General features: G+C 55.7%; 1 protein-coding gene across 17 annotated transcripts in view; it reads left to right on the plus strand.

Annotated features, from left to right (window-relative positions):
* The window catches only part of EIF4G3 (eukaryotic translation initiation factor 4 gamma 3), a 67,567-nt gene that overhangs the window by 26,505 nt on the left and 17,715 nt on the right, over nt 1-23,347 (plus strand). For 7 of the 17 annotated variants that reach the window (XM_063145268.1, XM_063145269.1, XM_063145270.1 and 4 more), the window contains 8 exons: nt 5,989-6,084; nt 10,400-10,432; nt 14,294-14,473; nt 15,264-15,378; nt 15,978-16,105; nt 16,726-16,848; nt 18,207-18,315; nt 19,035-19,889. In XM_063145268.1, the coding sequence (XP_063001338.1) occupies nt 5,989-6,084; nt 10,400-10,432; nt 14,294-14,473; nt 15,264-15,378; nt 15,978-16,105; nt 16,726-16,848; nt 18,207-18,315; nt 19,035-19,889 (1,639 nt within the window). Of the gene's footprint in view, nt 1-5,988; nt 6,085-7,165; nt 7,229-10,399; nt 10,433-14,293; nt 14,474-15,263; nt 15,379-15,977; nt 16,106-16,725; nt 16,849-18,206; nt 18,316-19,034; nt 19,890-23,347 lie in introns of those variants that run through there. The other 10 variants (XM_063145274.1, XM_063145258.1, XM_063145271.1 and 7 more) reach the window with 6 other exon arrangements.

Raw genomic sequence — 23,347 nt, forward strand, 5'->3', positions numbered from 1 at the left:
CTGATGGGTGGAGGTCTTGTTTAGGGTGGGGTTGTGGCTTTATAGGGGAGCTGCCCCCCCCTTCTGCAAAGCCTTCTGCAGAATTAATGTGCAGAGCCTGAAATTACATGGAAAACCTGGGATGTACGGAGAAGAACTCAGCATTTTGTACTGGGGAGGCACCTGATGCTGCCCTCTGGGCTTGACACTACACTGCTGCTGCTCAGCCTTGGGGAAACGGCCCATGCGAAGGGAAAACGTGGCATTCGGAGCTGGTGCAGATGTGTGAATTGAGAGTCTTGGCTTCAGGTCTAGTCCTCGGAAGGGTTGCGTAGATGGGGAGGGTTGCTGAGAGGCATCTTAGAGGCCTGCTTATACTCCCGGGCGTTGGCGGCCACTGTACCGGCTGGCCCACGCCTTGCCTGCCTGCCCCAAACAGATCTGTCCCCTAAAAAGCAGGAGCCCCTCTCTTTCCCCTTAGGCCGTTGCTTCAGGACCACGGTAACACTTCCTCCTCAAACAGGTCAGAAGGTGCAGCCTTCTGCACGAATCTCATTTTGGCAGGGCGGTGATGGTTCGGTGTTGGAGGCTGTCCTGGCTGGGGGATGATGGGAGTTGTAATTGAACGCACCTGGAGGGCACCAGGTTGGGGAAGGCCTGCCTTAGAGAGTGATTGAATTGAGCATGTTTATGTCACTTAGCAAACAAAACTTTAAAGAGTCCCCCATGTTCATTTTTGTCCCAACACACCACAAGTATTTGGCTTCAGATATTTGAGGGGTGGGTGGGAAATAATGCTACATAGACATTTTTTCTGGGAGTACTTGCAAACATTTTAAAAATAGCATGCACTTCTCTTACGTTGTTTAAATTGAAAAGGGGGGAAACAAAATGTACTGAAAAATGTTGGCACACTAATACATTTTAGCAGTGGTTTGTCTTTGGAACACCTTCAGCTTCGTTGTTGTTACCTGTGAGTTCTCTTTCACGCGGAGACATAAATGCGTTTCAGCGACATACGGGTCTTCTCCCACATAGTCCATTAGGGAGGATAATCACCTGGAAAACATGAATTACAACTTCGAAGCTGCCAGGCTTGCTTAATATTGCATTTGCAATGGGCGTGCAATGCGTTGTTTTTAATGAATGTAGGAAATTGAACATTTTCTACGGAAAGACATAGCACTGGGGTGGGTGGGTGGGGAATCCATCCCACATCACTGCAGGAGCTGCTTGGACAGGACACCTTTGGCAGGGCCATGATGAATCCCAGCCATTGCAAGGGCGCTCCATGGTTGGAAGCTTGGCCATTGCCTCTTCCAAGTTAACCAGTCCCCTTTTTACAGGATAACAAGACATTTCTTTTAAATTTTATATTGCCTAGCCTGCTAGAGCAGTCCTTCATGACAGACCCCTGTCTTTCTAAGGCCCCGTGGCTTGGATCTATACCACATGTAAATATTGCATGACCTAATATGCTGTCATTGGTGTCCCCTGGTAAAAACCAATGTGGGGGATGTCAGCTTGAACGTGGGCTTTCAGAAATCATGTTGGGTGTTGTCTCTCTAGCCTCCAAAACATTTTGTATGAAAGAGGGGGGGGGCGGCACAGCAGTTTATCTGTCCTATGGGAAGAGAAAGCTGTTGTTGTTTTATTCATATCGTGGCTCAAAAACACGGCATGTTTAAATTTTCCGGTCTCCTTCAAAGCCTGCAGCCACATGGGAAATTCCGTGGACCTGCAGTGGTGTCAACTGAGGCCTGGTGCCATTTCTTGGCCAGACCTGGTTTGTTTCACACACACACACACACACACACACACACACCCGCTTGAGTCATCAGCAATGTCCTTTGCTAGTTTTAGGAATGATCTTCAAAAGGTCACAGGATTGCTTCTTCCTCCTTTTGTGGCTTTTGCAAAGCAAACATCTTGGCAGTTACATTAATGGTTTTGATACGTGGCAAACTTACTTCATGTTCACAAAATTCCCTGTTTCAGGTACCTTAGAAGTGGCATTTTTTGGTACTAGCTCCGATTCCAGAGGGTTTTATTTTTAGAGCTGGAAAATTATTTCATAAAAGGCCATTGGAGCAAGAGAGCTTCTTGCTCTGAAGGTTTGATAGAACATTGTACAGACTGAGAAACGCATTGGCTTTAAGGAGCTTTAAAGCGATTGAAGCATCTTACGGATTACGAGTGCTCTTTTCGTGAGCCGTTTTGGCAACACTTTTGCCAGGCGGTGCAAAGACTTGTCTGAAATCAACACAGTCCTTTAAGCTGCGTTGGTGATGGGCCCAGTTCTCTGAGGAACAGGGCCACCCAGTTGCAAGGAGTTATCAGCAGAATTAAGTCGCCAGCTATGTTAACGAAGTATTAACGGAACAATAATATGCCCCGGTCCCCTGTGCCCATCAGACGCCTCGAGAGGAAGCCCTGGTCTGACCCAGTGAGCCGTAAGCCTGGGTGTCCTTCCCCCGCAGGGCTTTCAGGGCTGGCCTTGTCCGTACTACCGAGGCTGAGACATTCCAGAGCCTTTTCCTGAATGAGGGATGTGTAACTTCCATGGCGTTGACTTCAACCTGAACCATGCAGGCTGTTGTTGCAGGGCGTGTGACCCATTTCCCAGTGGCCCTCAGGATGCATTGGGCGTCTTTGCAGCCGCGCCAGGTGGCCTTTTCGCACCAGAAGCGTAGCGTGTTGAGTGAGAGGTGCCGTTCTCCGGAGGGCGGACAGTGCCGAGGCAGAAATTTCCATGAGTTGTTCAGAGCAGGAAACGAAAGAGCTCTGCATGACTCGGCACTTTCTAACTCCGCTTCCCCCCCCCCCCCCGGAATGACGTGATGGAGCGTGTCCCTTGCCTGTTTATTCCCAGCACAGTTAGCACAGCAGGGGGTGGGGGAGATCTTGTTACGCAGCAGGCCTAGCGAGTGCCAACTCGTTTGGAAATACAGATAAAAATAGTTGTTGTTGCTTGCTGGAGGTAGCAGATTGAGGGAAAGCTCGTGCCGAGAGAATTCCCTGATAACGTAGAGCCTAGCTGGATTCCTTTATGGTACCTCGACTCGGGATGCAAGGCATGTGGGTAGATTTGCTCACGCAGGGTCCCACCGCCGGAGTCTCGGGTCTGCAGGGCTGGGAAATTCCAAGGCGCTGAAGAGCAGCTGCCGGTCAGAATAGACGGTGCCGGGTTCAGCGGACCCGTGTGTGGGTTCAGTCTAGGACAGTTTCCCCATGTCATGTGATCACGTTGCGCTGAAGTATTGTGTAAATGAGCCTGATGGGAAGCCGGGGGGGGGGGGGTCGGGGAGGTCGCTTATTCAGCTGCTTCGGCGTCAGATGGTGCAGCGTTGCTACTGGCGACATTGCGACAGCCGCCTGGGGCTGTCACTTTTCGTCATTACCTGCCTCACCCCTGAGCATTTGAGGTGGGATAGGCTAGAAATGGAGTCAGGGTGCAGTGAGGATGCCATACAAAGGAATGGGCCCCCACCGTGAGCGGGGCTGGTGCTGGTGTTTTGTCAATGTCATCGAGACCAAGACAGTGGAGGGTCAGAGGGAGAGATTGGCCTCTTGAGTCCTTGCAAGCCGTGTGGTGCGTTGAGGCTGATGAACCGTAAGCCCTCCGTGGGGCGGAGGTCTTCTGCTGACGCTTGCACCTTCGGGGTGTGTGTGTGTGTGTGTCTTGCACCATCTCCGTCGCGTTTTCACTCAGCCTCTCAACACGGGCGGGTTTGGGCCTCTTGGGCCCTGTGAAACCAAACACCTGAACGATGAAGCGCGCCGGTTCTGTGCAGCTGGAAAGCTCTTGAAAGAGGCTGTTTTGCTGCGACAGGTAGCCCTGGCTGCTCTGTGAGAGGTTGGCCCCTGCTCTCCCCCACCCCACCCCAGAAATGTGTTCAGATGCTTGCATTGGATCTTGCATCTGACACTGGGATCCAACAGCAGCCATTGTTTTTATAGCGAGGTTTAATTAGTAAATTGCTTTAGATGGCTTTCCCCAACCTGGTGCCCTCCAGATGTTGGACTGCAACTCTCCATCCCCCCCTCAGACAGCATGGCAGTTTTGGGGAGGCTGCTTTAGACTCCCCGTACCATCTGGACCTCACAGATTCATGGTTGATTTTAACCTACTGCCTTTTGTGGGGGGGTGGGGACTATTTCTTACGTAATCCTTGCAGTGGCTGCCTTCAGTTCAGCTCTGCACTCTGTGGTCCGACACATTCCTTTCAAGGTGTCCACGGTTTCCAGCAGAAGCTTTGAAACTCATTCTAGTCCATCTAGAAATTCTACACTAAACATGAGCCTCACCGACCGCCATGTGCCACCTTCTGGGCATTAGTTGTACCTGGTGGTAATAGGCTTTTTTTAAAAAAAACACCCACCCTGTCATGACGACTTCCCCTTTTGTGCACACACAGATACAAAGCAGCTTTTTTAGTGCCTGATTTTTGGAACGATGGGCGCTTGCTGTATCCGGCAATTGTGAAACGCTGAGCAGAATAAACTTTAATGATCCATCACTTTCCAGACAAATAAGCCGATTAGAATTCTCATGTGCATTCATCTTTCTGTGCCAAGCAGAGATCAGTAAGAAAGATAATTATCCTGTTCAGCTATATGGGAGGGAGGCAAAGCGTCACTGAGCACCCTGCAGGATAAGCAGAACTGAGCAGTAGCTTGTCAAGGGGCCCATGGGGTCTTTAGCGTGTGAGGAGGTGGGGGGGGGGGTTATGTGGGGGGGGGGGGTGAGGAGCGTCCTGAACGTACAATAGGAATCCCTTTTAAGTCTGTCAGCTGCTTGAGCCCTTCCCAGATGTGGGTGGAGTTTGGCACACCTGAACAATCGGCCCGGATCCTTCCCGGTGTGCCCTTTGTACCCACAGAGACTGCTGTGGTGTTCTGGCTTGCCTTTAGCCGTCAAGGCTGGCCCACGTGCAGATGGCTGGCTGTCGCTCGATGGCTCTCAGTCACCTATCTGACCAGCCTGCCTTCGCTGACCAGGCCTTGCGCCGGCCCCTGTGAAGAGAAGCCACCGTGTGCCTGGTGGAGCGCGGGAGAGGGCGTCACGCAGCCCTAAATGCCTGCAGGGGCTTTCTAAGAAGCGTCTGTTTGTCTGCATTGCAGCCTTTGAGAGACTGAATTGGCTCCCAGGGGCTCTTTCCTTCTCCGCAGGGCCTCAGGGCACTTGAGCACCCTGGGAGCGGGGCTGTTTGCCCTAGTGCATTGCAAGGTGGAGAGAGCAGTTGGTGGTGGGTAGGCGGCGCATTAAACTCCTGGCGAAACAGAAGCCACGGCATGCCTTAACGGCCTTTAAAAAGAAAAGGAAAGACGGCCTCCTAAATCTCTCTGTATGTGAGTGTGTGTCAGTCGTTTTTGCCGGCTGACATAGTTTTGTACTGTAAAGAACAATGAAGCCTCAGATGAACGGTTCCGGCGTAGGTCTCAGAAGAGTTTTTCCCGAGCTGACTGTTCTCCTGCTGAATATTTTATGGTGGTGAATATTCTGCTCCTTTTGGATAAATTGGGGCAGAGGTTAGCGGAAACAAGCGGCCTCAGCCTACCGGGGCAAAGGGGAATTGGGCCAGGGAAGGAACGGGAAAGGCCGAGGAGAGTCTTGGGTGACCCGGGGCAGCGGGCGGCGCTCCAAGGCTCACAGCTACCGGTTGGGGGCGGGGGGCAGCGTCTGCCTCCATCTCGGCCTCGGCAGATCGGACGCGGGGCTAGAGGGACGCTTCTCTCTTGGCCCAGCGTGGCAAAAGTTGCCATGAAGTGATTTTAAAACATCATTTCCTTCCCAGCCTTTCCGTTCTTTTCCACTCTGACAACGCCTAGCCCCTAAATTGCAGAACCGTAGGAACCTGGCGTAAGTGCCAGTGGACTTGCATCCATGGCACGGCCTGGGTTCAAGGCGTGGGCCTAGCGGAGAGAGGTGGTGGGAAGGCAGTTTTCCGTGAACGCTGCCCTCGTTGGGCTGATTGCACTAACCCCGTCTCCTCTTTTCTGTGGCAGGCCCCTTACCCCTCCGGACAGAATGCCGCACCGACCACGCTGGTCTACCCACAGGCCCCTCAGACGATGAGCACGCAGCCTCAGACGCGCTCTCCGGTAAGGGAGCCCTTCCTCGCTTGCCTTTCGTGCTGCCCATGCCCTGCCCAGCCGTCCGTTGCTTTGCGCTCTCCGACCCTTTGCGAGTGGCGGACCTGAGAAGACGGGGGCTGAAGGACTCCCCCGAGACTTGCAGATGACACCGTGGAAGTAGCGTTGCAACGCTTGGGGCTCCCCCGCTCACGGCCAGAGGTTTCCTCGCTTGCGTAACCCTTTCCAGAGAGGTTCTTGGTCAAATGATGTGACGCAGGTGGAGAAATTGCCCCCTTTGAGCCTTTTCCTCTGTGGCCCCTGTCAATTTCACTGACTCGGACGTACTCCGACCACGCTGACCCCGTTGCACTTTACATATGCTGGCCTCTTTCTGACGAGCACTTTGCCGTCTCGTTTCGGAGTTTTAACAAAGGGCGGTGGGCTGCCGCCGGGTGGGGGGGACATGAAATGGGCCCGCTCCAAGCGCCCCCTCTGCTCCACTCTTGCCACAGGCCGTGCTTTGAGTCCCGTTACCTCAGGCCTTTTGCCTGCCATGTTGACCCACACCAGCTTGCAGCGTAAGTTTGAGTGATAAAGCTGTGCCTTTCGAGAGTGGATTCTAGTGGTTGCTGTTGCGATTGATGCTTGCACTCCACCCCTCCACTGTGTCTTTACCTTTTGGAATTCCCTCCTTTTAGAGGGCTTGTTGGCCGGGGCGGGGGGCGGGGGGGCTTGGTTTCTTCAGCCCACGCAGCCGTTGACTCCTTTGCCCAAACCGCCTCTCGGCTCCAGCTGCATGCTCTGATGCTTAGCTAGGAAGGGACCTTCAGCTCATTCCCTCCTCACCCAGCCCCTCCAGTAGGCCATGATTCTGATCCGTGACAAGTTGATACTGAGCACTAGGAGGGGAGCGCGCCCCGCCCCCGTGCGCACACACGCACGCACGCACAGAGACTCTGCGGTAGGCGTGCTCCTCCTCCTTAATAAAGCGTCCGTGGCTACGAGGAGAGCAGAACCCGACTCGAGAGCTATATCTCTAAACCGGTTTTCTTGACAGCCTGGCAGAGCAGTGCCCATACATTGCACAGACAACTGGAAGCGGAGGAAGGTTTTGGAACAGAGTCCGGTTTACAGGTCCTTGGCGGGAAGAGGCTGGATAAAATACTGCATTGTAAGCAATATAACAAACTGTACTCCTTCTTGCAGGCAGTTGTGCCCACGGCACCCTTTCCGTTCTGTTACCTTTTTCGGTTTTTAGTTTTTGTTCTTTTTCCCCACCGCATTGTTGACTGATCTACAGAAAAGCACTGATCTCTGCTTCCAGCAAAGAAGCCGGCGCATCTGGGTGTGTCTGCCGCGTTACGTGGTCCAGGCCGTCTGGGCGGGTCAGGCCCTTCAGGGTGGAGGCAGGAAGAAATTGAGGCAGGGCTGCGGAAGAGAGGGGGGGGGGAAACCTCTCCAGAAACAGTTTGAAAGTCTTCAGGTGATCTGTGTGATCAGGGACCTGAGGTTTCACGCCCCCACCCCTCCAGCTCTGGTTTGGGGTTTGCATTTAATTGGATTCGTCACTTTGAGGGAAATTGGCAGAAAACTCTCAAAATGGCAGGGACGTCTCCCAGTGACCGGAGGAAAAGCGAGGACAGAAGCTGTCTATAAGCCGTCAGCCATTTTTCTGTGATCATGAACAATTTTTTTTCTCTAAAATATTACCCTGCGTGCGATCTTCGCCATCCGTCGCGTTTCGTGGTCATTTCCACCCCATGACTAAAAATTGCTCACGTAACATTTCATTCCCCCCCACCCCTCCTCCTCCTCCTCCTCCTCCTCCTCTCCTTGCAAGTCCAAAACGAATGCAAACTCGGCTGGCCCAAAGCAGCTCTTGCATTTCGTTCTGGGCTTGTTCCATCGGTTTATCTCCCCCCCCCCGACCCCTCCCTCTGTGGTGCTGAGGGGAGGCTTGGTAGAGGGGGAACGAAGGGCACAGCTCCCCGAGGGCCAAGCGTCCCGGCTGACGGAGCTGGTGGGCCTGGATCTGTTTTGTGCTTGATGACGAACCGTAACACTGCTTCTTCCCAGGGCCGCTCCACTTACCCCACTCTATTTCTGCATTCAGGGGCCATTGGCAATGGCACCGCCTCGGCCTGCACAGCCTCCTTTGTCATCCCCCGGCACGTTCGTAAGAAAAGGCAAAACCGAAAGCAGGGGCGATGCCGTGAATTGCACCATTGAATCCGGTGGGGGGGGGGGGGAACGAAACGGCTCCAGCCGATTTGCACCCTTCTGCGATTCCAAATCCCCGTAGCTTTTTATTTTTTAATAATGCAACTTGGCCACTAAAACTGCTGAAGTTGGGGGTGAGGGAAGCGCGAATCGTCCCTTGTAAATTGCCAAGGCAAGTGTGCCCACACTCCGGCCTTAACCTGTAGCGCACGAGCACCCCGCCAGCTATGAACGGAAAGATTTGGGAGCGAGGCCAGCATCCGGCGGGCACCGGTTGGGACTCCGGGCTCTCTTCCGTGAACTCTCTAAAAGGGGGGAAAAAGGGAAGCCTCTTTTTAATCTGAGCCAGCAGTGAGTACAGTTTGTTCTGTTGCTTACAAATAAAAGAGAGAGCGAGAGAAAGAGAGAGAAATACTGTCAACAGGAATTACGCAGCAGCCAATAGCCAATGGTGACAAAGTGCAAAATAGAATAGGGTGTTTATTTTTCCCACTAACGTCGAAGTTCTGTTTATTTTCATGTAACTTATATTTTACTACTTAGGCCTGTTTCCCCCTAATTTTATTAAGTTGCAAATGTCTGGCTCCTATTCCTCAGCTGTAAGAAATCAGACTTCCTGTGGAACAGTGATAAGACAGGTACTTCCAGTGTTTAGCTAATGGGCACAGTTTGTCCCGGAACAACGTTCTGCTGGTGTGCTTTTTCTAGTTTTCTCGGCAGATAACGTAGAGCTTTTACCCCCTTCCCCAGAGGTACACGGTAACATTCTTCTCGGGTCAAACATTTACTCCTTCCTCCTTTTTCCCCACCTTTCACACGGGAGGCAGAGAAATGTTTAAGCTTTAGTTCTGTGCCAGATTAGACCCGAGAAGTCCTTGCTGTTAATCTGCACATTCCTTGCTGGTAGAAGGGTCCGTAGAATCACACGGTTGAGAATCAGGTCAGAAATGGTTTGTTAAAGCTACGTCGGATTCTTTGGGGAATTCTTCAGAATTCTTTTCAAGTGGAAGACTTGAGGATTTGAGGGGGGAAGGAGTGTCCTTTGATACGATTCACTTCGATGGAGAAGAAGCGAGAGCTTTTCCCGTGTGTGAATTTGAGTCCACGGTCTGTTCTCTAAACAGCCAGGCAGGGAGGGGCTTTTCTGTTTCTGAATATTTCATCCAGAGGCAAAAGAAGGTGACATAAAAGTACCACACTGTGAACTTTCAGTGCTCAGGAAGGACGGCTGCTGCCCCCCCCCCCGTGCCCCCGGGGCCCAGAGCAGGCTCACTTCACCCACTTCCTGGAGCACGATGGCCAGAGATTTGAAGACACTGCTAATTACTTTGATGGCTGCTGACACTCCCTTCTTTGCTCCTCCTTGTAAATTCATTCCCAGTCTCCATTGCTTTCTTGTCCATAGTAGACTTTTGGCGGAGGCACAGAGAATATTTCTCGGGGGTGAAAGGGCGGGTGGGTTCCCTTGCATGCATCGGGGAGAAGCTAGGGAGTGATCCTTGTATAAGACGCCTCCGCATCGCCCCCGCCCCATGCTCAGCTGCTCTGACTGGGTCCTCTTCCGCTCGTGCCTCCCTTAAATGAGGCGGTCCCCAGCGGCACCTTTTGGGGCTTCAAGGGCTTGAAATGGAAGGGCGCTCAGTGGCCACGCCAAGGTAGTGGCGCTCCCGGGGCATTGTGGGGGCCCTTTCGAGACCTCAAGGCCTTCCACGCATGTGCGGAAGGGGGAATCCGGCTCCCTTTCTTTGGGCAATAACCTAGCCGTCAGTCTCCAGGCGGGCCTCTTCCTTCCCCCTCCCCACGCTCCCCCCCCAAGCATACATTAGTGACAGGGCGCCTTTCGGAGCGCTAACCACTGTGGCGGCTGCCCCCCGCCCTTGTTTTCCGAGCAGCGCACTCTCCTGGAAGCAGTGTTAACCTGGGGGGGGGGGGGAGGTTTCGGTACCTGTCTGTCACTGTCCTGCAGCAAAGCGTTGACTGTGCAGCGTTCTTGTGGTTTTTCTTTCTTCCTTTTTGTGGGTTTATTTTGCATACAGTGTGACATTTTTGCCTTTTGTCGTGGTGTTTCTGACTCTCTGTGCCTTTTCCTTTTTGTGTTTTTGTTTCTCCTGCTTCTCCTCAGTTTGCTGCGGGGCCTCGACCTGCCCACCATCAGGTACAGTAACCCTTCTCCCCCTTTCGTTCCCCCCCTCCCTCTGTTGCTCATTGGTTGGGGAAAGCGGGGGGGGGGCTGTCCTCCGCTCCTAATTCCAAGGGCCGCTCTTCCGGTCCGTGCTCCCCCCACCCCTGCTGAAAAGGCAACCTAACCCCATGATGCAGCTGCTAACGGTGACTAATTCTGCTGCACTTCTTAACGACCCCACTAACAGCCCCCCCCCCCCCCCGCTCACGCTGCCACAGAGCTTCCTGATGGCTGGTTGTCTTGGTCTCATGGATGCTTACTAGAACTTTTGTGGGTGGAGGGCTGGGGGTGGGCATTGTGCTCAGATTGGCTGTCTAGTGCTCTTGGGCACCTGGTCCCAATCCTAAAGACTTCCCTGTGGGAAGCTGATGTTTGACAGTACTCTCACGCCGAGGGCGCCTGTTTCTCCTGTGCGATACAACGCCTTCCACATACGCCGTGCTTGAAGGGCTGCCTGGTTTGCTTATGCTGAGTTGATTAGCTTAACGTCGGTCCGCGTCTGAGTCGTGAAATGGAGTAGAGCAGACCCTACACACCCGTCATTCGAAGTCCAGGGCAGCGGCACGTCGCAGGCGTTTTGCACATCTGCCTGGAGCCGTTGCGCTTCTGCAAGCCTGGGACCCTCCTGGTGGGGCTGTTTCAACCAGGCTCAGAATGTGCTGGGACAGGGTCAGTGGGCAGCTTCCCCCAGCCTGGTGTCCCCCAGATGTGCATTGAATTGCAATCTCCCGCCTTTGCCGCCAGGCTGCTGTAATGCCAGGGACATCAGGGGGTCGCTTAGGTCAAGGTGGGGTGGGGTGGGGTTGCATTTCCCCCCACCTCGCCTGAAATCATCAGGGGAAGCAAAGAACTGTGAGGTGCTGCTCTTCCTCCCCCCCCCCCATGTTCCTTGCGTGTCTCTGCTCTGCCTCCCGCCCCGTGTCACAAATCACCAAGGGCTAAACTGGACTACTCCTGAGTCTGTTGCCTGTCGGTTAAGGGTTCGTATCAATTAATTCAGTGGTGGGGGGGGGCTTAGCCATACCAGTGCCGTGGGGGCTGTGCTGACGCCCTAGAGAGTGATCGGCATACGGTGCAAAGTGGGACCGCTTAGGAACTCCTAATCACGCTCTTGGTTTTGATGGCTTTCCGTTTGGCGACGGCTTTGGGAAACGTCGTAACTCGCTTTAAATCCTCGTGACACGCAGTGGTGTACCAAGCCCTGCTGAAAATAATTTAAGGGTGGCCTGGACCCAGAATTGGACTCCTGCGCGGAGTGCCGCGTGGCGGAAAGCAGGCGGCACGTGGAGCGTGGTTTTCTGCCGTCCTTGGGGCGGGGGGTGCGTGTGCGTATTGCACCGGGCGTTCCCGCTGGTCAGGGGCACACGGTCCCATCGCGTCTCTTGCGCTGCTCGCCTCGCGGGCGTCAAGGGCTCCGAGGGCACCGTGGGGGACTTGCTCACGTGCCGTGTCCTGCAATTACCGTGCCATGAGACGTTCAGGTCAGCGTGGCTCACGTGCTCAAGCCATTAACTGCCGAAGCTGCTTCTCCGCCCAGTCACCACGACGCTCCGTTGGGCTCCTTCGGCTCATGAGCCTCTCTTTGAAGTCGGTGGGGTCCGTGGATGCTTTTCCCGTGGGAGAGTTTAGCTCCAGCGCTCTCCGTGGGTTCTGTTTTGGCTCCTGCGTTCCGCCTTTGATGGTGTCCGCTGTGGGGTTTTTTTCACTGAGACGGTTTCATCCTTTAAATCCCCCCAATTTAATTAGCGGTAAGTGTTTGCACATAGATGTGCAACACGAAGCTGTTAGGAAACAACTGTAAACTCTCCCGGGGGGAGCGGCAGCGAACGTTGGCGAGAAAAGGGGGGAGGGCGCGAAACGCTTTTGCTTCCGTTGACTGGGAGCAGTTCAGGCTGCGACTCCTGCGGAACCGGGGAGAGGCCAGCAGGCCGCCAGTTCTGCTAAGCAAGAATCCTCCTGCCCTTCTATTCCTCCAGCAGCTGGCCATCCCTTCCGCCCACGGTAGCGCCTCCTCCTGGTGGGCGATGGGAAATCTGACTCCCCCCCCCCCCCGTGAGCACGGTGCCTCTGCCCTCCCAAGTGGCCCCTGGGCTGGGATGAAGCTCCCAAATTTGCAATTAATTTGCTTGATTGGGAGGGAGGGAGGCTGGAGCTGCCAGCTTGCAAGCAAGAACTTGTCGCTCCGTGTGAGCGTGGCCTCTGCCCTCTCCTTGCACGCCACCCCGGCGGTGGCTTCCTTCAGGCAGGCCGCTCCTCCCGTCCTCTCCCAGACCGGCCGGGCTTGTGAGGTGGAGGCTCCCCTTCCCCTTCCACTTAGCCCCTGGGCGTATGTGGCCTGGTTCTCTTTCCTTTAGGGAGAACGGGGAGCACTGACAGAATGCCGGCGAGGGCTGGGTGTTCCTTGGATGCGTTGAGCGGCTTCTGTTGGGGCGCAGAACCTCCAGTCCGGGGGCCAAAGCCGGCCCACCTGGAATCTCAGTCTGGCCCTCCTGGGGTCCCCGAGATGGCCCCGCCCCCTGGCCGTCTCCCCGCCCTTTTACCAGCAGCCAGGTGGTTTTGGGGCGAATTTTATTCCCCGTTCTGAATGGTTGAGGGGCCTCTCCGAGGGCTTCATCCTTTTGCCTGAAGCCCCGCCCACCACTAGAATGTGGCTCCTGAGAGCTGCTCCGAACCAGAGTCCGGGCCAGAAGAGGTTCTGCAACCCCTGGGTCAAGGGAAGGGCCCCAGGGAGGGAGGCCGCGGCTAGTGAGGGCAACCAACGTTTCTCACCGTCTGCAACTTAGTCAGGTCTCCTTTCTTTCTTTTTTCAATAACGTCACGTTGTTGCTCCTCTGAGAAAAGATGGTTTTAGAAAGCACCAGGCCGTTGCGTGGTGGTGGTGACCCAGGTCAGGGGAGAGTCATAGAATCCTAGAATCGTAGAGTTGGAAGGGGCCTCTAAGGCCATCGAGTCCAACCCCCTGCTCAAGGCAGGAATCCTCCACGGAGACCGGAGGGCAGCCAGCTAGGAAGAGAGCGAGGCAGGAGGGCCGGACGTTGCATGCCAGGTCCCTGCCCCCTGCCCCCGCCTCCCGTGGTTGACCTGTCTGCTGTTCCATTGGCCTTTCTTTCTGTTTCCTGCTGCTTTCTTGCTCCATTGTTGAAGGGAGGATTCAGACCCATCCAGGTAACGTTCTGCATGGCCCGACCGTCTCTTGATCTCGCGGGTGTTGCGATGCCTGACGCACCCATCCATCCCGCACGTTGCATTCGAGGTGGTTGAGGGCCGTCGGCTCCGCCGGGGATGCAGCCCCACAGCCCCGGGGCTCCCCGGCCGCCTTGGCTTGGAGAAGAGTGGTTCAGGGCCGAGAATGGGGTTTGCCGCCTTTTTAGTCCAGATAAAGAGCCGACAAGCTCCCTCAGAATGCAAAAGCAAAACACAGAGTCGGCGGAGGTAAGCGTGGAGAGGGCCCGAGCTGCCCCCCTGCTTCGGGATTTGGGTGCGGCCATTTCGTTGACTCGGCAGCCCCTCCCTCCCTCCCTCAAAGTGGCCTTTCTGCCGCCCGTCTTGTGAAGACCCCTCCCTGTCCCACCCGCGTCACTTTCAAAGCGGGTCCCTCTAGGCGCAAAGGCAGCCGCCCCGGCTGAGCTGCGCCCAGGGCCTCCCTTCGTAGAGCGCTCTGGGGCAGTGGGCCTTGTCGGCCAGAAGCCCTCCTTGAAAGAGGGCCGTCAAGTGCTGGACCGGCTGCGATGTGAGCCCTTCCGAGGCCAACGGACCGGCACCGCCGCCGCCACGTGCTGCTCCTGCAGGAAGCGGCCGGTTTAAGACACGGGGCTCCTTTCTTCCCTCCTCCAGTTTTTCCAGAGGCCTCAGATCCAGCCTCCGAGAGCCACGATCCAGAACAGCAGCCCCGCCATCCGTCCCGGGGCGCAAACGCCCACGGCCGTCTATCAAACCAACCCGCACATCATGATGGTGAACCACCTCCCCATGCCGTATGCGATGCCTCAGGGCCCCCAGTACTGTATACCGCAGGTGAGGGGGCCGTGGCCCTAGAAACACACATGTGGGGGGGGGGAGGAAAAGTGGGGGGGGAGAGGGAGCAGGGGAGGCTTGTGAGCTGTGCGTTTTTTTTAACTTGACTGGCGACGGAGATGATGACACGTCCGTGAGCTGGGGCCACGGCCTGCCCTCTTGCGACTCACATGGACTGTGAGGAATGCAAAGAAATCCCTGGCGCCTGCATGCTCCCGGCTCTCTTCTCCGGATTCCAGAAACGGCAGGGTTTTTAACCCTTGGCTGGAAGGGGGGAGAGAGGGCAAGGCTAGCAGGTGCCCAGGTGCCTAGGTGCGTGGCGGAACGTGCAGTGTATTCCCATTCCCTTCATGGCCTTTCCACCCGATCCTCCCTCCAAGGCGCACGGGGCGGCAGGGCACCCCCTCCTTCCCTTTTTATCCTCGCAACAACCTTGTGAGGAAGGCAGCTGGTTTTGGCACCTACGGCTGCCTTTCCCCCTCCCTCCCTCCCCACCGTTTCTGGGGTGGGGAGAACTCCGTGATGGCCCTTAGTCTTGGTTGCCACGAGGTTGCAAGGCCGCCGCTGGGCAGGATTTGCCACCTGGCCACGCTTCGGCCGTTGGGAGGGCGGAGAGGCTGCCTCCCTCCTTACTCTGGGCAGCCTCCTTGCCCCCGGGGGGGGGGGGCAGCAGGTGTGTGAAGCAGGCCCTCGGGGGGGCGGCAGGGGCGGCTGCTCAGAACCGCTTCCCGCGTGGGTGTTTCCTTGGCCTGCCGCGCTCTCCAACCCCCTGTACCGTTTCCTTCCACAGTATCGTCACAGCGGCCCTCCTTACGTTGGGCCCCCGCAACAGTATCCGGTTCAGCCGCCGGGGCCTGGCCCGTTTTACCCGGGACCAGGGCCTGGAGAATTCCCCAATGCCTACGGTAAGAAGAGGGGTGTGTTTTTGCGGAGGGGGGAGTGGATGCCTAGCAAGGGAAGCTGCCATTCCGTGGAACCTGCACGGAAGGTTCCTGCTTGCCCCGCGGACTGACCTCTGCCCGGCCTGGAAGCATGGCGGGTTTTCTAAATCTATATCAGTGCGAAGAAGGGCTTTGGCTATTGGGTGGTATAGAAATGTAAATGATCTTGTTATTCACCACCACGACAACTGTGTCCCCAAGGTCTTGCGTGAACGTAAACATATAGTAGACCCCGATCTCAAAGAGATCCTGGGGCCTGTGTAAACTGTGGCTTGAGCAGATGCTTGTATCCTTGCCTTGCGTCGTGTCTTCTGCCACGTCTGCTGCTCTGCCTGCCTTTGGTCCCCTTGCGTGTGTCATGGGGAGGGTGGGGGGGGAGGCGAAGAGCTCTCTCAGGGCCCGGACATCTCTCCTCCAACCACCGGGGATTTTGTTCAGCCCCATCTTCCGGAGTCCTGACTTGGGCAGGTATTTACCCAGCTGCTCAGTCTAAACCGGGTGAAGTGACGGGCCTCGTGGCGTTCGCTGGAGCCCGGTGAGCCTGAGAATTCTCCCCCCTGCAGGAGCACCTTTCTACCCCAGTCAGCCCGTCTACCAGTCCGCACCCATCATAGTGCCTACGCAGCAGCAGCAGCAGCAGCAGCCTCAGCCACAGCCGCCCCTCCCGCCAGCCAAGCGCGAGAAGAAGACGGTAAGAGAGCCGGTGCAGTGGTGTGCTGAGGGCGGCACGCCGAAGGGGGGTCCTCTATTCCGCAGGAGTGGAAGCAGGGTCAGGAGCGGGGGCGAAGGACTGCCTTCCATCTCAGAGAAGCTCTCGGGGAGCGCTTCCTGGTGGGGGGCGGGGCCATAGGGGCGGGGCTAAAAAGAGCAGCCTGTGGGCGCTTCAAGCTCTCGCTGCCAGCCTTAGGGGAGGCATTTCAAACGCTTAGGGTGGTGGTGGGAAACGGCACAAAAACCGGGAACCCACAAAATGCTTGGTGTTTGGGGGGTTGGGGGCGTGGCCTGTTGAGGAGCCCAGGCCTGAGGCCGCCTCCCCCCAATTGAAAGTGCAGTCTCATCCGCACGCCATGGGGTGATACCTTAGTGGCTGTCACCTCGCAAAGTTCTGTAGGGAACAGGGCGCTTCTCTTGGGCTCCGGTGTGTGCCAGGTACGCTGCTGAGGCGGGAAGAGGGCGATGGAGACGCTGCCGGCTGCGCGTGGGACCGGCTGCTTGCGTATGTCACAGCGTTGGGTTGAGGCCAGAGAGGCCCAAGCCCTTTCGGGGCCCCTGTCCCACAGGGGTTCATGCGCTTTCCCCCGCTCTTTCCAGATCCGCATCCGGGATCCGAACCAAGGAGGCAAAGACATAACGGAGGAGATTATGTCTGGCGGAGGGAGCAGGAACCCCACGCCCCCCGCGGTCAGGCCCACGTCGACGCCCACACCGCCCCAGGTAACGTTTCAGCCAGTCTTCTGGTCCCATTGAGCGGCACGCCAGATCTTGTTGGAGTGCAGCCCCCATCATCCTTTGTCTTTGGCTGTTCTGGCTGGGGCGGATGGGAGTCGCAGTCCAAAATCACCTGGAAGGCCACCTGTTCCCCATCCCCAGCGTAGAGGCTTGGAAAGTTTCCAAGCATTTTCTTTGTGATTGCTACCGGCCCCTTCTCCAGGGCAATCCGTGATTCCAGTGCTGTTCCTGAGCGCGTAGCGTGTGCTCAGGCTGGCTTGACGATTTAGCCGGGGATCCTCCAATGCCTTTGGCAGAAAGCTGCTGCATGTCCGTACCCAAGGGAGGACGTGCCGTGTGTTCTGCTTTGATCACATTATTCACTTATTTAGGGTTTACTTACATCCTGTCTTTCGATTTCACGGAGGACAAGGCTACCGATGGCTACTAGTCCAGATGGCTATAGAGTACCTCCAGCTTCAGAGGCGGTCGGGCCTCTGTAGGTCATTGGCTGGGGAACATGAGTGGAAGAAGGCCGTCCTTATTTAAAACTTTAAATCCACAAGGCAGCTTACAGTAGGTTTCAAATAATAACAAAACATTAAAGCCTTATGAGAGAAAAACAAGCAAGCCATGAGTGGGCATAAATGCCATTGTTAGTTTGGGGTGGGGTGGGGAACCATGGGGCCGAAATGGCCACAGCGGTGGTGCCATGCAACGTTCCTAGTGAGGGTGTTCCAAAACCACAGGGGCCACTAGAGGAAAGGCCCCGTCCAGTGGCCCCCTGCCTGCCTTCGGATGATGAGGGGACCTGGAGAAGGGTCTTCCAGGGGTCTTTTCATTTGTTCAGCCAGTAGTTGTGCCGGTAGTTATGAAAGTCGTCACAGTTCCAGCTTCGTGGATTCGTTTTTAACTCTTATTTGTACCACTTCTTTTGATCCTTCAAATCTTGTTCTTCTCATGAAGTGCTTTAAAAGGCTTTCAGTAGGGAGTCTGGTGACTTTTAAATTATTTGGGGGGGGGGGTTTAAGTGGGCATTTCCTGTTCTTCCCCCAAACTCTTGCAGTGTGCTGCATTACACGGACAGTGGACGGGTATTAAAAACTCTGCTGTGCTGCGCTGTGCTTTCGAGCTGCTGTTCATAGTAATTGTCTTTCTCTGCCCACTCCTTTCCTGCTGTTTCTCTCCTTCCTTCCGTCCCCATGTGCTTTTTTTGACGGTGTTTCCTTCCTTCCGTCCTTCCTTTGAATGTTCCTTTCCAACCTGACTCTTTTTCCTGCCCCCACTCGCTCGCTTGTGTTCCGCGTTGCTCGCCTTTGTGTTCGCACACTCATTATCGCTCTTTTTTGCACTTCAAATCCCAGCAGCTGCCCAGCCAGGTCCCAGAGCACAGCCCTGTGGTGTATGGGGCTGTGGAAAGCTCTCGTCTTACCGCCAGCAGCCCCGTTGCTGTGACTAGTGACCAGAAGCAAGGTGGGTTGGCTCTTGCTCCTGTGCTTGGGAAGTGTGTGCTCCCCCCCCTCCGCCTCTCCCCGCCCCCCAGTTATCTAGGAGGAGCCTCTCAGCAGAGGAAAGAGGCTGGCCTCAATCGCACATAACGCTAACTCACGGGATGGGTTGTTGAATTCAGCTCGGGGTTGCGAGGGCTGGCCCACTGGCTGCGGGGAGATCAAAGACCGGAGATGAGCGAGGGCCAGGGGTCGCCTTGCCAGCACTAGCAAAGGGAAGCCTTCCGTGTCCCCGAGTGCTTGTCAGAGTTTGGAGAGAAGGAAGGCGTTCCGTTGGTAGGGCGGAAACCCCCTGGCCTGGCAGTGCTGCCACAACGTTTTGGGTGGTGGCAGATGCAGGGGGGAGGGGGGCTGGGGGGCCGCCAGAAATGGCTCAGCAGACCACCTGTGGCTCATGGGCCGCTCTTTTTGCACCCTTGTTCTAAAGGGAAGAGGGGGCTTCGTTTGTCCCCAGGCCTTAGTGACAGGAGGCACCAGCCTGTGCCCGCAGCTGCTCTCCAGGTGGTTTTGGACAACAACGGCCACAAGCCCCAGTCAGCATGGGAGTTGTAGTCCAAAGCTCCTGGTTGCCTCGGCTACCCCCTGGGTTCAAGTGTGCTTGGGAGAAGCCCGCAAGGTAGGTCTTCTTTGCAAGGGTCAAATGGCTTCTTCTCTTTTAACTCTTCCCTTTCTCCTTTTCCCCAGAAGAGAAGCCTAAAGCAGAGCCAGTCTTAAAATCTCCTTCCCCTGCCCTCAGACCAGAGCTTAGTGGAGAGAGAAAAGATCAAACGGGCCTGGCAGCGGAGACCCCCTCCTCCACGGAGACCCCTCCGGAGCGCCCCGCTTTGCCCTCCTCCCCTGTGGCAGCCGTGGCTGCCGCTGCTCCTAGTCAACTGCCGCTTGCGGCAGACTTGGAGGACGGATGTGAACGTGCTTCCCCGAACCAGGACTCCCCCCCTCTCCCAAGTGCTGTGCCCTGCATGGACACGACGCCCGCGGGGGGCCCGCCGGACGAGACCGGCGCCGATATATGCAGAGAGCCCCCTCGAATAGTCCCCAATGATCTCCAAGTGACTGCTAGCACTCATCTAATTCATGAACTCAACGGAGTCAGCGAAAGGGCCACGGTGAGCGACAGCGCCGTAGACCTTGATCCAGAGGAGCCGGTTGTGCCGCCGGCCGCGGAGATGGACAGCCCGGATGCCTCTCAGGCCGGAGCGGAAAGCGCGCCGCCGTCGGCCTCTGTTGCTCTTCCCACGGTGCCGTCTCCGCCGCCGTCCTCTCCGCCCCCGGCAGCGCCCAGCCTTCCCCCTTCTGCTGCCGCCGCCGCCGCCGCCGCCGCCACTACCACCAGCCCTCTTCCTCCCCCATCTCCTCCTCTCCCGCTACTTGGTGCCCTCCCTGCTCTCCAGGGGGATTTGGAAGGAGAGGAGGCCACAAGAACTACCCTCACCGAAGACCCCCCGGAAGCTCTCTCGACAGAGGAGGTGGAGGTGGACGGACGGCCCGAGGAGAATGAGGAGTCTCAGGGCCTGAATGCCAAGCAGGGCCCTGGAGCAGGTAAGCTGCTTCTGCACCAGGCGTGTTCCTCTCTCTCTGTCTCTCTCTCTGTGTCTCTCAGCCTCGCCGAGTAACCTGAGCCCGTGCCGCTGTGCCGGGGGAAACGTTATCAGCCTGGGTGGTGTGTGCGATCTCTCTACATTGCGACCTGGGAAGGGAGCTAAAGTTGCTTGTTTCCCAGCATCCGGACCCGGACGGTGCCGCTCTTCTCAGCTGGCCAGATGGGGGAAGCGGTCAAGTCTGTTGCAGCAGGAACAACGCAAGAGACTGGTGGCACCTTCCCTGGCACCAGCGTTCCTGGACACGTGCCTGCTTTCTCAGACGCATGGGGCATGTTCACCTCACACGGGCAGAGCCACGTGTACACGCTGGGGCAGGGCGGAGACAAGCTGTTGGCAGGGGCAGTGGAGAGGCAGGAAGTCCTGGCAGTGGTCGTGACCCTTGCGGTGATGCCTTTGTGATCACCCAGCAAAGTTTTGTGAATGGCAACTGTTGAAGTCGCTACCACTGTCTCTACTTCCTGCATTTCCGTTCCCTGGTTTGTACCGGCCCCCTCCGTAGCACATACGCGTACATCTGCAAATTTGAGGTCGCCACTTTGTGCATCTGGTGAAGTGGGCAGTGTCCACGAGAATAAATCTCGCGGGCGGCACACGATCCTTCATTCTTAAAAGAAGTGTCATTTTGGGGTGCTGATCTTCCCGGCAAACTTCCCGGCTTCTCTATAGCGCAGTCTGTTGGAAAGCAGGCGTCGTGATAATGTAGAACAGGGGCCCCTTCGGGATATTTTGGGCTACAACTCCCACCCGGGATTATGGGACTTGTAGTCCAAAGTGTCTGGCAGACTTTGAAAATGCCAGGGGTAGAAATGCTTCTTCCTCTCACCCTCACCCCCACCCACCCCAGCCTTCCCTTTTAAATAAGAATTTGTTGCTTATTTGTCGGAGGATTAAACACCTTGTTTCGTGGCTCAAAAACATTTTCTGTTCGATTATTTTTATCCTGCCTTTTAGGGACAAGCAAGGTTTTTTTAAAGCCGAGCAGGAATGAGCATTGCTTGCGAACAATCATGAGTGCAGTGTTTACTTGTCAACAGGCCTTGATCTTAAAAGTTTCAGTGTTTTCCTGAGGGATGCCCCCGGCGTTGGGACTCTGTTTCCTATCAGTGAGAGCATCTCTTTTCAGTTTTGAGTTTCTTTTCTTTCGTCTTGTTTTCTCCTGTCTAGCAGCAAAAACAATAAAGTGTCTTGTGTGACCTTAAAGACACCCCCTTTTTCTCCACCACCACCACCCCCCCGGACTGTGGTTGTACAATTTTGCCCAAAGGTTTGTTCTTTGGGAAGTTTGTGGCTGGTGAGGGTTTTAGGGGGAGGTCAGGCAGTAGGGGTATTTGAGGCAGGGGCAAGGAGGAAATCTGTGGGGAAGCCCCCCCCTTTGCCCCGCCTGATCCTAAAGGACTCCCCCCAATACCACCTCGCGAGACTTGGCAGCTGCCAGTCCATGCCTCTGGGTACCTTCGTCTGATTTTACGGCGTGTTCTGACGCCTGACCGCTTCATGAAGGAGCCTTTTGATTTTCTCAGTGTTTAAACAGACGAGAGCTTCTAGAAACCTTGAGGTGCCGCTTTAAGCTGCTTTCTTCAGCATTCGTATTTCGGAGGCTGCTTGTCATGCGTGGCGCGTCCCAGGAGTGGTTTATGGGCTAAAGAACGTGGCCCAAAGGCTCCTCTCGTACAAGAGCTGTACATTCCCTCCCCCATCTCAGCCAGTTTAAACCATTGACTTGCGACGAACTGGGTTTTTGTCCGTGCCACTCCATCCAGGCAAAAGCTGTCGTGCCAACTGGTGGAGCAGGTGATGTGCTTCCTCGGTTCTCTTTGTCGGATCTGGGGAGGACGTGGAGTCCCGCCACGGGACAGAACGTCACCCGAGCGGCACCCAAGGTCCACCGCAGATTGGGACTCGCTAAAAGAAGTGTCCTGAACGAGCCGCTTTTATGCCCGCTTCTCATGTAACGGACAGGGCAGGAGGTCGGCGGGAGGCAGATCATCCCTCCGCCCGCCTGTGTTTCATACAGAGCTGGCCTCCCTTGAAGCGCCTCCTGGCTGCTCAGGTCCCAGCAGAGCCTGGGAACAGCCTCCAAAATGGGGCTCTTCACTTGGGAGTATGCGCAAAACGTGCACGAGCAGCTTCTCTCCCCCCCCCCCCATTATTTTAATTTATAGCAGTGATTATACAGAGACTGGCACTTAATTTCTTCCCTGTTAGTTTGACACGTGTATTTCACGTGTAAAAGTTGAGACCACAGCTGAGGAACATACGTGTTTCTTTATTGTTCCTTCATTCTTTATTTGCTGACATACAAAGAAGCCGGCCCCAAAGCGCGTTCACACACACACACAGCACCAGCTTTGTTCCTATTGAGTTTAGATATTGTAATTAGAAGGGGGGGGGTTAGGGTTAGGTGAATTAAGCCCCGTTACACTTTGGTGGGCGAAAGGGACCGGGGCTTGCTTTTTGCTAAGTTGCAGCAAGTTCTCGCTGTGTTCTGTTGCTCAGCACGGCCAAAGCTGGGAGTTGAAGTCCGAACCGTCTGGAGGTCTGCTTTCTGCCCGTCCCCTGATTTGGACCGCGCAGACTGTTTCCTGAACTGGGGAAAATGGCTTTCCCGTGTGGCCTCAGGAATAGGAGGGCCACATTTTGCAGCAGCGTGGGGGTGGGGGGAAGCGGCTGGTCCTTCCTGGGTAGTTTTCTACTGAGGCCGCTCCAGACTCTTTGTGCTTGAGAGAAGCTGATCAGGTAAGAAAAGGTCTAGACATTCCTGGCTTCGCCAATGAAAATGCCCCGCTCATTCATGGTGGGGAAGGCGATCGGTGGCTAACAGTCGTGGTGGCTCTAGGCTGCCTCCAGGACCGGAGGCCGTCGTTCCCTGAAGACCTGTGGTGGGGGAACCCGCGTGAGAAGGCGCTATTCCATTCGCGTGGGTTTCTCGTAGGCAGCTGGTCGGCCCCGTGGCAAGCAGGGCGTTGGACATTTCTGGTGTTGGTATGAGATGCTGCCTCGACTGGTCTCCTCCCCCTCTTTTATGTTGTAGAACAAACCCCACAATGTCACCCCACATTTCTTGCTGCCTTCTTGGGCTGCCATTGGCCAGGCTGCGTCCCCCGCTCTCGATCGCCCCTCTTTGGGTCCACCGTCTCATCCAAGCCAATTCCGTTAACAAAGCTTCGAACCCCCTGGCATATTTTAAGATGCTTGGAGCTTGGTCCGTCCTCGCTCCCTTTGCCAACAGAAACAAAGGCAAGCGATGGAGAGCCGCCGTTCTGTGTATGCACCAGGGATGTTTGCCCATTTATTGCCCTCTGGCGTTAGAGTTATGGAACTGCACTGTTTGGCTGTTCTTTGACCTGCCTCGTGTGTGTGTGTGTGCTTATGTGTATATATATATATAATGCAGTC

Source organism: Elgaria multicarinata, chromosome 20 (assembly GCF_023053635.1).
Source record: "Elgaria multicarinata webbii isolate HBS135686 ecotype San Diego chromosome 20, rElgMul1.1.pri, whole genome shotgun sequence".
In the NCBI taxonomy this organism is placed as follows: Eukaryota; Metazoa; Chordata; class Lepidosauria; order Squamata; family Anguidae; genus Elgaria; species Elgaria multicarinata.